Source organism: Octopus bimaculoides, chromosome 6 (genome assembly GCF_046866305.1).
Source record: "Octopus bimaculoides isolate indiv1 chromosome 6, ASM4686630v1, whole genome shotgun sequence".
Lineage (NCBI taxonomy): Eukaryota > Metazoa > Mollusca > Cephalopoda > Octopoda > Octopodidae > Octopus > Octopus bimaculoides.
The window spans coordinates 26374288-26387680 of record NC_142933.1 but is presented as its reverse complement, the minus strand read 5'-3'; the positions used below and the strand labels follow the sequence as shown (position 1 = coordinate 26387680).

General features: G+C 38.8%; 1 protein-coding gene across 2 annotated transcripts in view; it reads right to left on the bottom strand.

Moving 5' to 3' along the window:
- LOC106873672 (dual E2 ubiquitin-conjugating enzyme/E3 ubiquitin-protein ligase BIRC6) overlaps window positions 1-13393 on the bottom strand; it is a 130922-nt gene that overhangs the window by 85652 nt on the left and 31877 nt on the right. For both annotated transcript variants that reach the window (XM_014921126.3, XM_014921127.3), the window contains exon 2: window positions 1868-2055. In XM_014921126.3, coding sequence (XP_014776612.2) covers window positions 1868-2055 — 188 coding nt within the window. The remainder of the gene's footprint in view (window positions 1-1867; window positions 2056-13393) is intronic.

Genomic DNA, 13393 nt, shown 5'->3' with positions numbered 1-13393 from the left:
AACGATGGAATTATGCAAAACATATAAAACTAGAAGCATACTGATCATGCCATTAAGTTAAAGAATGGCCCCTAGTGACCTCCTCTGACAAAAGCTATGAAAAAATACAAACATGGCTTCTTGCTGCCTTCCTTTGGATTTTTTCTTTCCATTAACAAGGCAATCTTGTCAAATAGATAATGACAAGTTTTCCACAAGGGCCTGAGCACAGAGAACCTGAAGAACCAGAACAAACACTGCAATGCTTTAACAAATCTACTACTTCACTGGCACAAACTGCTACTACTTTATATTGACCCTTGGAATAATAGAAGGCAAAGCTGATGTCAATGAGATTTGAACATAAGACATGAAAAATAAAACATGAAAGATATTTTAAGACAATTTATCCAACACTAACATTTCAGCAAATTAACTGTATTTAAAACATCAATAACAAAAAAAAAAGGGGGGATATGAAATAATTAGAGGATGTGAGATGTCTCTTCTCATTCACACACACACAATTTTTTGTGGCCTTAGCTTATGACTACAACTAAACTGCGTGTCCAGTTATATTTTCTGTTGTCTAGAAACAAGTAGGGGCAGATGACATGAAGGGCATCTGAGTATAGAAAAACTACCTCAATGTACTCTCATCTGACCTATAGAAAAGTAGACATGAAAATGATGACGATGTCTGGAAGGATTTAACAACTAATCACAATTTGTGAGGTGTCAATGATAAACACTTTCCAAGAATACTTGACAACACAGCCATACTATCTAAACTGCGAGACCCTTCCAAATGTGTATTTAGTTTGCAGAATGCTCTGCTGAGATACTTCCCTGCCATGTATTGTTGATATTCTCTCTAGTGCTATTGCTGTAGTTACAGTATACAATGCTTACTCTAATTAAAAATACATGTTTAATAGCAACTGAAGTTTATAACAAGTGAACATACAAATTACATCCAGCTTCAGGCAATCAGCTGGATTCATTAATAGAAATTGCCAGTAGTAACAGTATTTGATTTGTCAATTTGTCGTTCAGGGAGCCATTATTTCTGCTAGCAACAAAGGCATTCTTTTAAGGTGAAGAAAAGACTGTACGATACTTGTGTATGAAGTACAAGATGTGTATGAAGATGTGCAAAGACTGGAAAGAAATAATACAAGTATACTCCACTGGACATGTTCAAATAAATAGTAAATTTGGCAAGTTTAGCTATAGTCATCCTGGTTGGTACATCGCATGCTATACAACTACTCACTGCATGACAGATCATATACCTTGATCAAATTGAAACACAATCCACCTGGCATGCCAAACTTGTTTGTTCACCAACATTAAGTTATCTTTGTGCCATTAATTTGTTAATCAAAGAGTTAAGGATAATCAACAACTTAAGCTGCTTATTTCCTTTAGAGAACTACATATACATATAATACTATTAAGATTTCATTATCATTTAACATCCACTTTTTGAATGCTTGCATGGGTCAGACAGAATTTGTTGAGGCAGATTTTCCACAATCAGATGCTCTTTCTGTCACCAATCCCAACCCGTTTCAAAGCAAGCTAATATTCCCCCATGATCAGACTACTGTTTAAACTGAGATAAAATTATATTTGAAGCAACTAAATGGCTTTCCTACTACTAACCACTTAAGAGAAGAGTGGCTTAAATAAGCACTGGAGCTATATACATTGCTTCAAGAGCAGAACACCATGACTTTTGTTATAAGATATGAACTCCAGACTATTAAATTAGTAATCCAACAACTTAAATTGTTGGATGACAGAGTGTCTCAACTATTCAATACAAAAAAAAAAAAAAAAAAAAAAAGGCCCAAAACATTATGAAAATCAAATAAAAACTCACTTCTGCCAACAATAACTCAACTTTGACTAGATCTTCTGTCTTGGATACTGGGGTCTGCAATGCAGTATCCAATAAGAGAACTCCATTTAGGTCTTTGCGTGCACATACAGATGTCCCTTCGCAAATAATCATGCGATCTTTTTCTTGTAAATACATACATTTCAGCTTGTTGGATTTCGTGTTTGTTGCTAGAAATAGAAAAGAGAAAAGAAATCAAAAATATTATACAATATGTCAAGTGCATGTTTAAACACTTCTTTAGATATTTTACCTTGAGTTTCAAAAGCTTACAGAGTACATACATTGTTTCTTATGATGTGGCTTATTAGTAAGAACTATAGCCCCAAAGAGCCATAGAAATATAACCAGCAGTGACAAGAAAACTTGAATAGTCTGTACTAGTTAAGAAGTCATTAGAAGCTAAGCTTAATGGATTATTAGGTCATCCCAATTAGCAACCAGTTTCTCCATTCAGTATGCTAATTATTCCCCTTTTATAAATTCACAATATACAGAAAAAAGATGAATACTAATTGTTTTAAGACCAATTGAGAGAGAGAGGTGGGTATAAATAATTAGTAAAAATGTTTTCAATTGCAAACACAAATTAACAATTCATTTTTAAATTGCTGTTAAGCCCCAAGTTAGCTCTGAGTTGATCTAAGATAAGAAATGAATATTTTTCAGATAAAGTATGTCTTTTTTTTTTTTAATTCTTTTTTTAAGACATTAGATGGCCCATTTAAGGAATACTTGACTTAGTCATGACTAGAACATCTTATCACAGATCTGCTTTATCAGAGCTGACCTGGGGAAGAACAAATGCACACAATCAACAGGCATGCTAAAAAATAGTTGAGTTTCCTTCAAATCACAACTTACAATGTTAAAAGAGGATATTGGATTATGTAAGCCTCAATATGCTAAGTCAGAAAAATATAGAATTGTCATGGCTTGAACTAATACAACTATGTGTGTGTGTGTGTGTGTGTGTGTGTGTGCTGATTACTTGCAGGGGAGTTATGGAAGAAGGAGACCCAGGAAGACATGGGACGAAAAATTGAAGACTGATCTCAAAATGCTTGAGATATATGGCACATTGCTGTACTCAAGAAGACCCACCCATCACAACAGAATTGAGATTCTAAAACCAAGGTGACACGTAAAAAGCACCCAGCACACTCTGAAAAGTGATTGGCATTAGGAAGGAAGGACAACCAGCCATTGAAACCAAACTAAAACAGATTATGGAAGCTGGTGCAGCCCTTGGCCTTGTCAGTTCCTGTCAAGATGTCCAACCCATGCCAGCATGGAAAATGATTTTTTAGATATATATATATATATATATATATTTGAAAGCCACCGACCAGATTTGTGGGTGGTGTAAGGTCCCCTCCCAACCCAGAGTAACGTGGTGGTGGAACAAGGAGGTAGACAGGGCTATTAGACAAAAGAAACAGGCTTGGAAGGACTGGAAGAACGGTGGTAGCAGGGAATTGTACCAATGTGCCAGAAGGGAGGCTAGGCGACAGGTTTATTTAGCCAGAGGGGAAGCAGATAAGGAAAGATTTGCCAATGTTCTGCGCCGTGAGGACCAAAGACTCGAGGTATTTCGTGTTGCAAGACAGTGTAGGAGAGAGAATAGTGATGTTGTAGGAGAGAGAATAGTGATGTTGTAGGAGAGAAATGTGTTCGCATGGATGATGGTACGCTTGCATTAAATGAGGATGCAAAGAAAGAGGTCTGGAGATGCCACTACGATAGATTGCTTAATAAAGAGAATGAATGGGAGAAAGAGAGCCTGCCTTATGTCGACCCAATAGAGGGACCAGCTATCCGAGTTGATAGTACCAGGGTAGATAAAGCAATTAAGAGTATGAAGACCGGGAAAGCCCCCGGCCCATCAGGAATCACTGCAGAGATGCTCAAAATATCTGGCAGTGTTGGCTATAGCCTAGTCACCCGTATTACGAACCAGGTGATACACGAAGGAGTCATACCCTATGACTGGTGTAGCAGCATCATAGTCAACTGCTACAAAGGTAAAGGGGACGCTTTAGATACAAATAATTACAGAGGCATCAAGCTGTTAGATCAGGTTATGAAAGTTACAGAGAGGGTCATAGCCCAACTAATTAGGGAGCGAATCAATTTAGATGAGATGCAGTTTGGGTTCGTGCCAGGTAAAAGCACTACTGATGCCTTATTTCTAGTGAGACAGTTGCAGGAGAAATACCTAGCTAAGGATAAACCTCTGTACCTGGCTTTCGTTGACATGGAGAAAGCCTTTGACAGGGTCCCCCGATCCCTTATCTGGTGGTCAATGAGGAAACTTGGGATAGAAGAATGGTTAGTGAGAGCTGTGCGAGCCATGTACAGAGATGCTGCCAGTAAGGTAAGGGTTGGAAATGAGTACAGCAATGAATTCCGGGTAGAGGTAGGGGTCCACCAAGGTTCCGTCCTCAGCCCCCTATTATTTACCATAGTCCTCCAGGCAATCACAGAGGAGTTCAAGACAGGTTGCCCCTGGGAGCTCCTCTATGCTGATGACCTTGCCCTAATTGCGGAGTCACTATCAGAACTAGAGGAGAAGTTTCAGGTGTGGAAGCAAGGTCTAGAATTGAAGGGCCTTAGAGTCAACCTAGCTAAAACCAAAATCCTAATAAGTAGGAAGGTAGATAAAACACAAACCCCTTCAGGTAGATGGCCCTGCTCAGTATGTAGAAAAGGAGTAGGTAGTAACTCTATAAGATGTACCCGGTGCAAGCTATGGACACATAAGAGGTGCAGCAACATCAAAGGCAGGTTAACTAGCAAGTTAGTTTTTGTTTGTGGCAGATGTTCAGGTGCAATAAAGACTGCAAACAAACAGGAAACAACTTCTATCTCATTCCAGGGTGAAAAACTAGAGGTAGTCGATAGCTTCCGCTATCTGGGCGACCAAGTTAGTAGTGGGGGTGGGTGCGCTGAAAGTGTAGCTGCTAGAATAAGAATAGCCTGGGCAAAGTTTAGAGAGCTCTTACCCCTGCTGGCGACAAAGGGACTCTCACTCAGAGTAAAAGGCAGACTGTATGACGCATGCGTACGAACAACCATGCTACATGGCAGTGAAACGTGGGCTGTAACTGCTGAGGACATACGTAAGCTCGCAAGGAATGAAGCCAGTATGCTCCGTTGGATGTGTAATGTCAATGTGAATACCCGTCAGAGTGTAAGTATCTTGAGAGAAAAGCTGAACATTAGAAGCATCAGTTGTGGCGTGCAAGAGAGACGATTGCGCTGGTATGGACATGTGGTGAGAATGGAGGAGGATAGCTGCGTGAAAAAGTGCCACACCCTAACAGTTGAGGGAACCCGTGGAAGAGGTAGGCCCAGGAAGACCTGGGCTGAGGTGGTGAGGCAAGACCTTCGTACATTGGGCCTCACCGAGGCGATGACTACGGACCGAGACCTTTGGAAATGTGCTGTGCGTGAGAAGACCCGGCAAGCCAAGTAAGATCGTTGCCAGTGCCCCTGGACTGGTTCTTGTGCGGGTGGCACATGAGATGCACCATTTTGAGCGTGGCCGTTGCCAGTACCGCCTGACTGGCTCCTGTAGGATTTTCGAGCGAGATCGTTGCCAGTGCCCCTGGACTGGCTTGTGCGGGTGGCACATAAAAGACACCATTTCGAGCGTGGCCGTTTTCGTGCGGGTGACACGTAAAAGCACCCACTACACTCTCTGAGTGGTTGGCGTTAGGAAGGGCATCCAGCTGTAGAAACTCTGCCAAATCGGACTGGAGCCTGGTGTTGCCATCCGGTTTCACCAGTCCTCAGTCAAATCGTCCAACCCATGCTAGCATGGAAAGCGGACGTTAAACGATGATGATGATGATGATGATGATCATTCTCATCGTTTAACATACATCTTCCATGCATGCATGGGTAGGACAGTTGACAGGAGCCAGCCAGGTAGAAAAACCACCCTAGGCTACTGTGTTTTGGCAGGGATTTTACAGCTGGATGCCCTTCCTAACACTAACCACCCCACAGATAGACAGGTAGATACATTAGAACATTTATCCAACATTTTGACAGGGCATTACAAGCAAAGATGGATTTAAAATACACCAAATGGTAATCAATAGTACTAGAAATGAAGGAGCTGATGACCTGCAAGAAATAGCAGCCAAATCCCCCTCGAATTACACTACCATTGTAAAGACCACATTATATAATGTCTTAGAGACAGTATATTTCAAAAAAAGATGGGATTATCACTGCTAGAACAGTAAGCGTGGTTCTACTCAACCGGGAGTAACCCCATTATACTAGTCTTGTGGAAAGACAGTTGATCTCTAATTCTTCAAAGAGTAGAAAAATGCATAATCACCCTATGACTACAACTCAGATGATCTTTAAATAGAACATTAAAAATAAATGAACAAATATTCTGTATAAATTAAGCCTATAAATAAATTAGAATGCTCAAGTTAGTGTGTGTCCTTTTCTTTGTTCATTGTTTGTACACCATGTGTAGCATTTGTTTCACTTTCAACATATGCTCTCAAGCTTGCTTCCCAGCCACATGGTCTCAGGTTCAGTTCCACTGCATAGCACCTTGGTAAGTGTCTTCTGTAGCCTCAGGCCGACCAAAGTTTTGTGAGCAGATTTGGTACAAAGAAACAGAAAGAAGCCCTTGTGTATATGTGTGTGTGTGTGTGTGTGTGTGTGTGTGTGTGTGTGTCTTCTGCCATCGCTTGACAACAGGTGCTGGTGTGTTTACATCCCTGTAACTAATCAGTTCAGCAAAAGAGATCTATAGAATAAGCACCAGGCTAAAGAAAAACTAAGCACTAGGGTCGATTCATTTGACTAAAAATTCTTTGAGGAGGTGCCCCAGCATGGCTGCAGCCAAATCACTGAAACAAATGAAAGGAAAGATAAAAGATAAACAAGTACAACACTGAAAAAACTTATATATTGATAGTTTCCCTTTCAGTGTCTTACCACACTACTAACCCAACCAATACCAAGAACTTCCTACTAGTAATATATACAATTAGTATCTGTAGAATATTATATAAAAATAAACTAATTTTTCAGTTTATTTTATGAACAAAGCAAAAGCACAAAAGTGAACTACAAAATAACTGCCAACACCTTATGTACGACTAATGCTAAGATAAGGTTAGCTATACTTTAACGTACTAGAATTTTTGTGTTTACCAGTGCATTCATAAACCATATGTAACAAGACCAGGAAGCCACGCAGCTGCTCAACTTATACTAAAAATAGCAATCAAATTTCCCACACATCGCGGTTATTTTTTGAGTCTGAGGACTCTCTTAAGACTGGTTACTGAGAGTCCATGAAGTAAAAATGACTGAGATCATCACATTCCCTCTCAGCAGGATACCAGTCCATTGCAGGGTTTAAGGCCAGCAATTTTGAATGGAGGGGACAAGTCAATTACATTGATCCCAGTACTTGATAGGTAATTTATTGTATTGATCCCAAAGGGATGAAAGTCATCTTGGCAGGATATGAACTTGGGATTTTACATTCAGAAAAAATGCCACTAAACATTATGGTCAATGCCCACTCCGTGCTTTCGTATCACATTCCATTCTTCAAAACGAGGAATGACTTACAGAACAAAGTGTCAAACTTGATATACAAAAATTTTTGTACCCTCTCTTTTGTTCTATTATTTCAATGTTAATAAAACACTATTTTCTTTAAAAATGCACACAATGCTGTGTGTGTGAAAATTAAAGTGCTCATCATACAGAATCAAAAATGTGTGTGTGTGTGTGTGTGTGTGTGTGTGTGTGTGTGTGTGTGTGCAGGCGTAAGCATGCATGCACACTAACAAATTCTTTTAGAACACCTAAGAAACAGTTCATCATCATCATCGTTTAACATCCGTTTTCCATGCTGGCATGGGTTGGATGGTTCGACTGGGGGGTCTGGGAAGTTAGGAGGCTGCACCAGGCTCCATCCTGATCTGGCAGTGTTTTCTACAGCTGGATGCCCTTCCTAACGCCAACTGCACTGCTCCAAGAGTGTAGTGGGTGCTTTTTATGTGCCACCAGCATGGGAGCCAGAGGGGGCTGGCATCGACCACGTTTGGATGGTGCTTTACACATGCCACTAGCACAAGAGCCAGTCGGGGCAAGGGGGCTGGCATCGACCATGTTTGGATGGTACTTTTTACATGCCACCGGCACGGGGAGCCAAGCAGGTGGCGCTGGCATCAGTCAGAACTACAATTTCCATTTGATTGTGGTTTGATTTGATTTAGATGTACTTGACTCAATAGGTCTCCTCGAGCATGGCATGTCGCCCCTTTTGAGTGGGCTGGTTATGTGATACTGGCATACTTTGCAACTAAATCAGGTCTCAATTGCTGCCATTTAGATATAACCACATTAAGTTGAAAGTTTATTTTGTCTTTCACAGCCAGAGCTGATTTTATCTTTTACACAAAAGTTTCCTCTATTTAAATTTAATTTGTTTAGCATATGTAAACAGATGCCATGACTAAAGTAGGTTTTAATGCTGTAAGCAGTGGGAAAACTGTAGAATTGACCAGTGTTTCATTTGCTAGTGTTACAAAATCAAACTCCTTATAGCTTTACATTAAAAACATTTTTAAACTTCTAAATCTATTCATGGACTGCTTGACTGACTTTGCAGATGATACTGCTGGCTTGCCTGCTCTCTCTCTTGCTCTCTCTCTCACTCACTATAGGTATCTTTAAAACCCTATTTGTAGTCTTCTGGTATTTGTCCTTCTGCCGTTCTTTTCATTATAGTCACTAATACAAGAAGTGTCTTATTTTAAAAAATAAAAAAAAGTCTTAATGTTTGTGAGATATATGTGTGTGTGCGCATGCATGCATGTATGGGTGTGAATGTCTATGTATGTATGTATGTATGTATATCCATATGAACTTTATATAATTACAAAGCAATGGATCCATACATTGATAGACAAAGAATATGTTTGACTAGATCACCATTTCTCAAATGTAGCCCAGTTGTATATGGTGTCAAGCACTCCCATCCCACCTTATTTAAAAAAACCCATTTGTTGGACAGGAAGGTGACAGGCACATTGTGCCATCCAGTTCAACACTCTCACCATGGTCCATGGGTACCTTTAGCAGAGTTAGCTCTATCCCAAGCATTCAGGCTATGTTCCCAGTTAGGAGTTATGACTTCAAAATACACCAACACTACATTTCCATAGATGCCACAAAATAAAACTAAACTTCTCTCTTCTCTACTACCTGTAGACTTATCCAAACTAGACACCACACATCACTTCTTACAAACACATAAACTACACATCTTATTAATCTCCGAGACAAATCTCCTCCACACCAATCTATAGTCTGTGTCATCAAGACGACAATTTCCTATCAAATTTCTTTCTGAAAAGTGATATCTGCATATAAACTCTACTCTCCCTGCCTCTTGCCTTTCTCACTTTGTTATTGGCAATAAAAACTTCCAGTTATTCTATTTCAAAGGCTCACTCTCACCCCCACTGATCCATCTGATCCAACGACAACTATGTAACCATACTTCTTCCTGCATAAAGGACATTTACCTCACCTTATTTCTCACTAAAGTCACCGTTCTTGGTGGCTCCAGTGTTCACAATTTATGCCTTTCACTCTCACTCCATACTCATGCTGCTGGTGCAGAAAACAAATCTTTCACAATCCCCAACTGTTTACACCAGCTACTTTTATTCTCTATACACATGAGCTCACTGATGAAAGCAGTATTGTTGTTCATAACATCTGCTAAGCTTCCAGTTGTGTCTCATATGAAAACTCCTGACAAAACTTCCTCCATATAGGTTCCATCCTTCTTTCGTCTGTTAGATTAATCATTTGTCAAATCACATTAATGTGGTATGTACTGATGATGGGGCTCTCTATGGCCCAGACTATAAACTGAAGGTCCCAAAGTGGAGTTTTTATTTCCCACACTCTACCTTCATGACATCAACTACTACTAGTTGTCACCAACAATACTCACTTCTATGCAGATGATGTCTCCCTTCCTTTCTCTCTATTTTCCACTCTCAGACATGATCTACAGGCAACCAGACACTCTGGGCCAAACCTGCACGACTATGAACAGAAACTGGAAAAACAATCTACAATGGAGTCATACCAATTATGTCTCATTCAACAGAAAGAAAAAAAAACATCGAAAGAAATGTTATCACACCTAACACTCCTCAACTATGCAACTACAATCCCTGTGAATGCTTCAAATGCTAGGCTTCATTATCACTGACAATCTCTTTTGGTGAGCATACATCCTTAAACATGTCTCAAAGACTGGAGTTTCTCTTCCAAGCCAGAAAATACTTCATTCCCCTACAACAACTAGCCTCTACAAAGCTCAGGTGAGACATAACAAAATGCTGCTTCCATCTCTGTCACACTTGTTAACAACCTAGACAGCATCCAGGGGGAAAAAAAACCACTCAGGTGATAGGATGGAAGTCAATTTACACACACACTACCATCTCTGGATCCCACAGGTGTATTGTCTCCTCTCTCTACCTTTTCTACCGCTACTACAATGGCATCTGTTCCTTGGAGATGGTTGGTTTCATGCCACCTCTACTCCCACATTTGTTTTTCATCATTATCCATATTGCCCTCACTCCCAAAGACCTACAGTAACCAATACACTCAGTTCTTTGTTCCCAGAACATTGGCCCTTTCAAATACCTTCATTACATATCTTTCCTGAAGATGTTGGCTTGCAACAGTGGAAACTGAGTGTTATGGCATTTATCTCACTAGTTTCAGAGAGCTTCAAAAGCTCAGAAACAGTTCCATCCTCCAGACCAAACAGATAATTTTTTTTAAAAGTGTGGGAAGTTTTATTTTCATATATTTTTATTTACTTGTAGCCAAGTGGGATTATCTGTCTAGGGAAACAACAGCTTCTCAATATGGTCTTAGAATAAACTGTAAAAATAAATTTGAAAAAATGCAACAGAACTGGAATAAAAGAAAATCAGCTATTGAATAACATGACTGATAGAAAATGTTGAAATACACATGGGAAAAATTGAGAATAGTACAGATTGTGCATTTTAATGTACATAAGTGGCTATCTTTGTGCACAGCATTGCTACTTACTGAAACCTAACAGAAAAGTGGTACATCAACACAACTACAATCAAACCAGTAATTGAAACTTAATTTTTACATATTTGACCTTTACCTTTACAGTAACTAATAGTAACTGGTCTAACAACAAACAAAAACAAAGAAAGAGGTAAAGATGAATTCTGTTGTCAAACAACTATGAACACCTGGCAAATAAACTGAAAGATGTATGGTTTATGAATATTAAAATCTTTGTACAATCATTTGATTTTTTAAAAATCAATGTCATAAATATAAAAGAAAGGTGCAGTTAACTGTATCAACTGAGTACACACTGGATACCTGTTGCATTAAACCAAACAGTGGACGAAAAAGTTGATCCTGGCAATAAATTCAAAACAAAGAGGGATGGAACTAAATACCCTAGTCATACAGCCCAGTGTGGTTCAGGTGACATACCACAGCCTTCTCAAAAATAATTTGTAACAGCTCACAAGGTTACAATTTTTTAGCAGGTGGAAGGTTGGTAGGGGAGGACTCAATTATGTCAGCATCATTATTTGACTGGTACTTATTTCATTGATATTTCATTGGCCCTGGAAGAATGAAAAGCAAAGCTGGTCCTAACAAGATTTCGACTCAGTAAAGGGATATAACAAAATACTCCAAGACATTTTGTCAGTCACTTTACCAATCCTACCATTCACCACACTTTTTCAATAAAATCAAAACAATACCTTGGTGTCTTCCAGAAGTTTCTGTCTACTGGCATCTTTCCCAGTACCCCCACTCCTTCCCATTAGGCATTACCTTCTAACATAATTTGTCATTTCCTGTTTAGTTTGAAACAAAAAAACAATAGTCTTCAGAAAGCTGAATAATCTTGGCAGTACAAACAATTTGAAACCAATTTTCTTACTAATTAAGCATTAACAATTTCCTCAATGTCTTAATTGACTTCCATCAAGCTTGTTAGTGATTTTACCAAGAAAATTGAAATTATTCTTGAACAATAAAATTTCTGTGTTACATATTTCACAATAATTATCTTTATGTCAATACAATGATAATGGTGGTGGTTGTTGTTAAGTAGTTTTAGTAAGTTCTGGTGGAGCTGCTGAAAAATGTTATCCTTATGGAAAGCAATAGCTCAGTTAGAGTTAAGATATTGAATGCATAGAGCATCAAAAATGTTGGCAAAAAATAAATGTAAGGTGAGGATAAAATTACTAATATTTCATTTTCCATTAAGTACAAGAGATAGCTCTGCCTACATTTCAGTCACATTGTGACACCATTGACAAAGAAGTTTCACCATACTTTCTCAAGCAATAATAATGTTGAGGCAATTAATTATAGAACTTATTTCTAGCCTTAATCAAGTCATGTCCCTTGTCCAAATATATAGGATTCTTATATTAAGCTTTCCTTAGTACATATTTCTGGTTAGGTGTTTAGTTCCAGGTCAGCCTTTATCTTGAAAACCTATGATCAAAAGCATTCTAAAGAGAAACCCTGTCTTTTGTTTCTGTTATATACTTATGGATAAATGAATACACTGCAACAGTGTAATAACAATGTAATCGAAACAAATGGCAGTAACTGCATGTAACGTAACAACAATCTTTTAAGAACCAACAATACATGCTAACTCGAACTGTGAACTCCAACTTTAAACTAGCATGATGATTTTATTACAACCACAGGGGTTAAACAAAGAGGGAACAATACACAGGACAAATAGGGGTCGGGGACTTGTTGGATGAGATTACATATAGTGAATAAAAACATAATTGCGAATGAAAATGAATGAATTAATGGATGGATGTGGAATGGGTTTGACCCCACCAACCACATTCCTGCGTTGAACCGTTTACTTCGTCCTTTTGTTTCCTTTCCCCCACTGCTTAATTAGGTGCTTACATACCCAACATTTGGACTACTTTCTTTCACTTACTCAGATTGCTACTATTTATATGTAGTGGTCCAGTTCATTCTCATCAGGGGGAATCGTACTCTCACACAACATCTCCCCATTTGAGATTTCATGTTCCAAAGGAATAAAGAAATTTTTTTTATTTATATATATTTTTTTAGTATCTCTTTCGCTTGGGCATTATCTCAAGGTGTTCGGTCTGCTTTCTTTTTCTCATGCTGGTTCTACGGAACTCTATTACTTTTGGTACCGGTACATCGAATATTTCACAGAATACTTCCATGGGAATTTCTTCCTGAACTTGGGTATGCCTCTTCTTTAGTTGCTTTATATGTCACTTATGTTCACCTTGTGACCCTTTAATTAGATAAATCATACTTCCAATTTTTCTGGTTACAAGGTCATCTTCCCAGCCTTCTTTACCATTTCTCTAGGTTTTGAAATGCACTTTATCACCT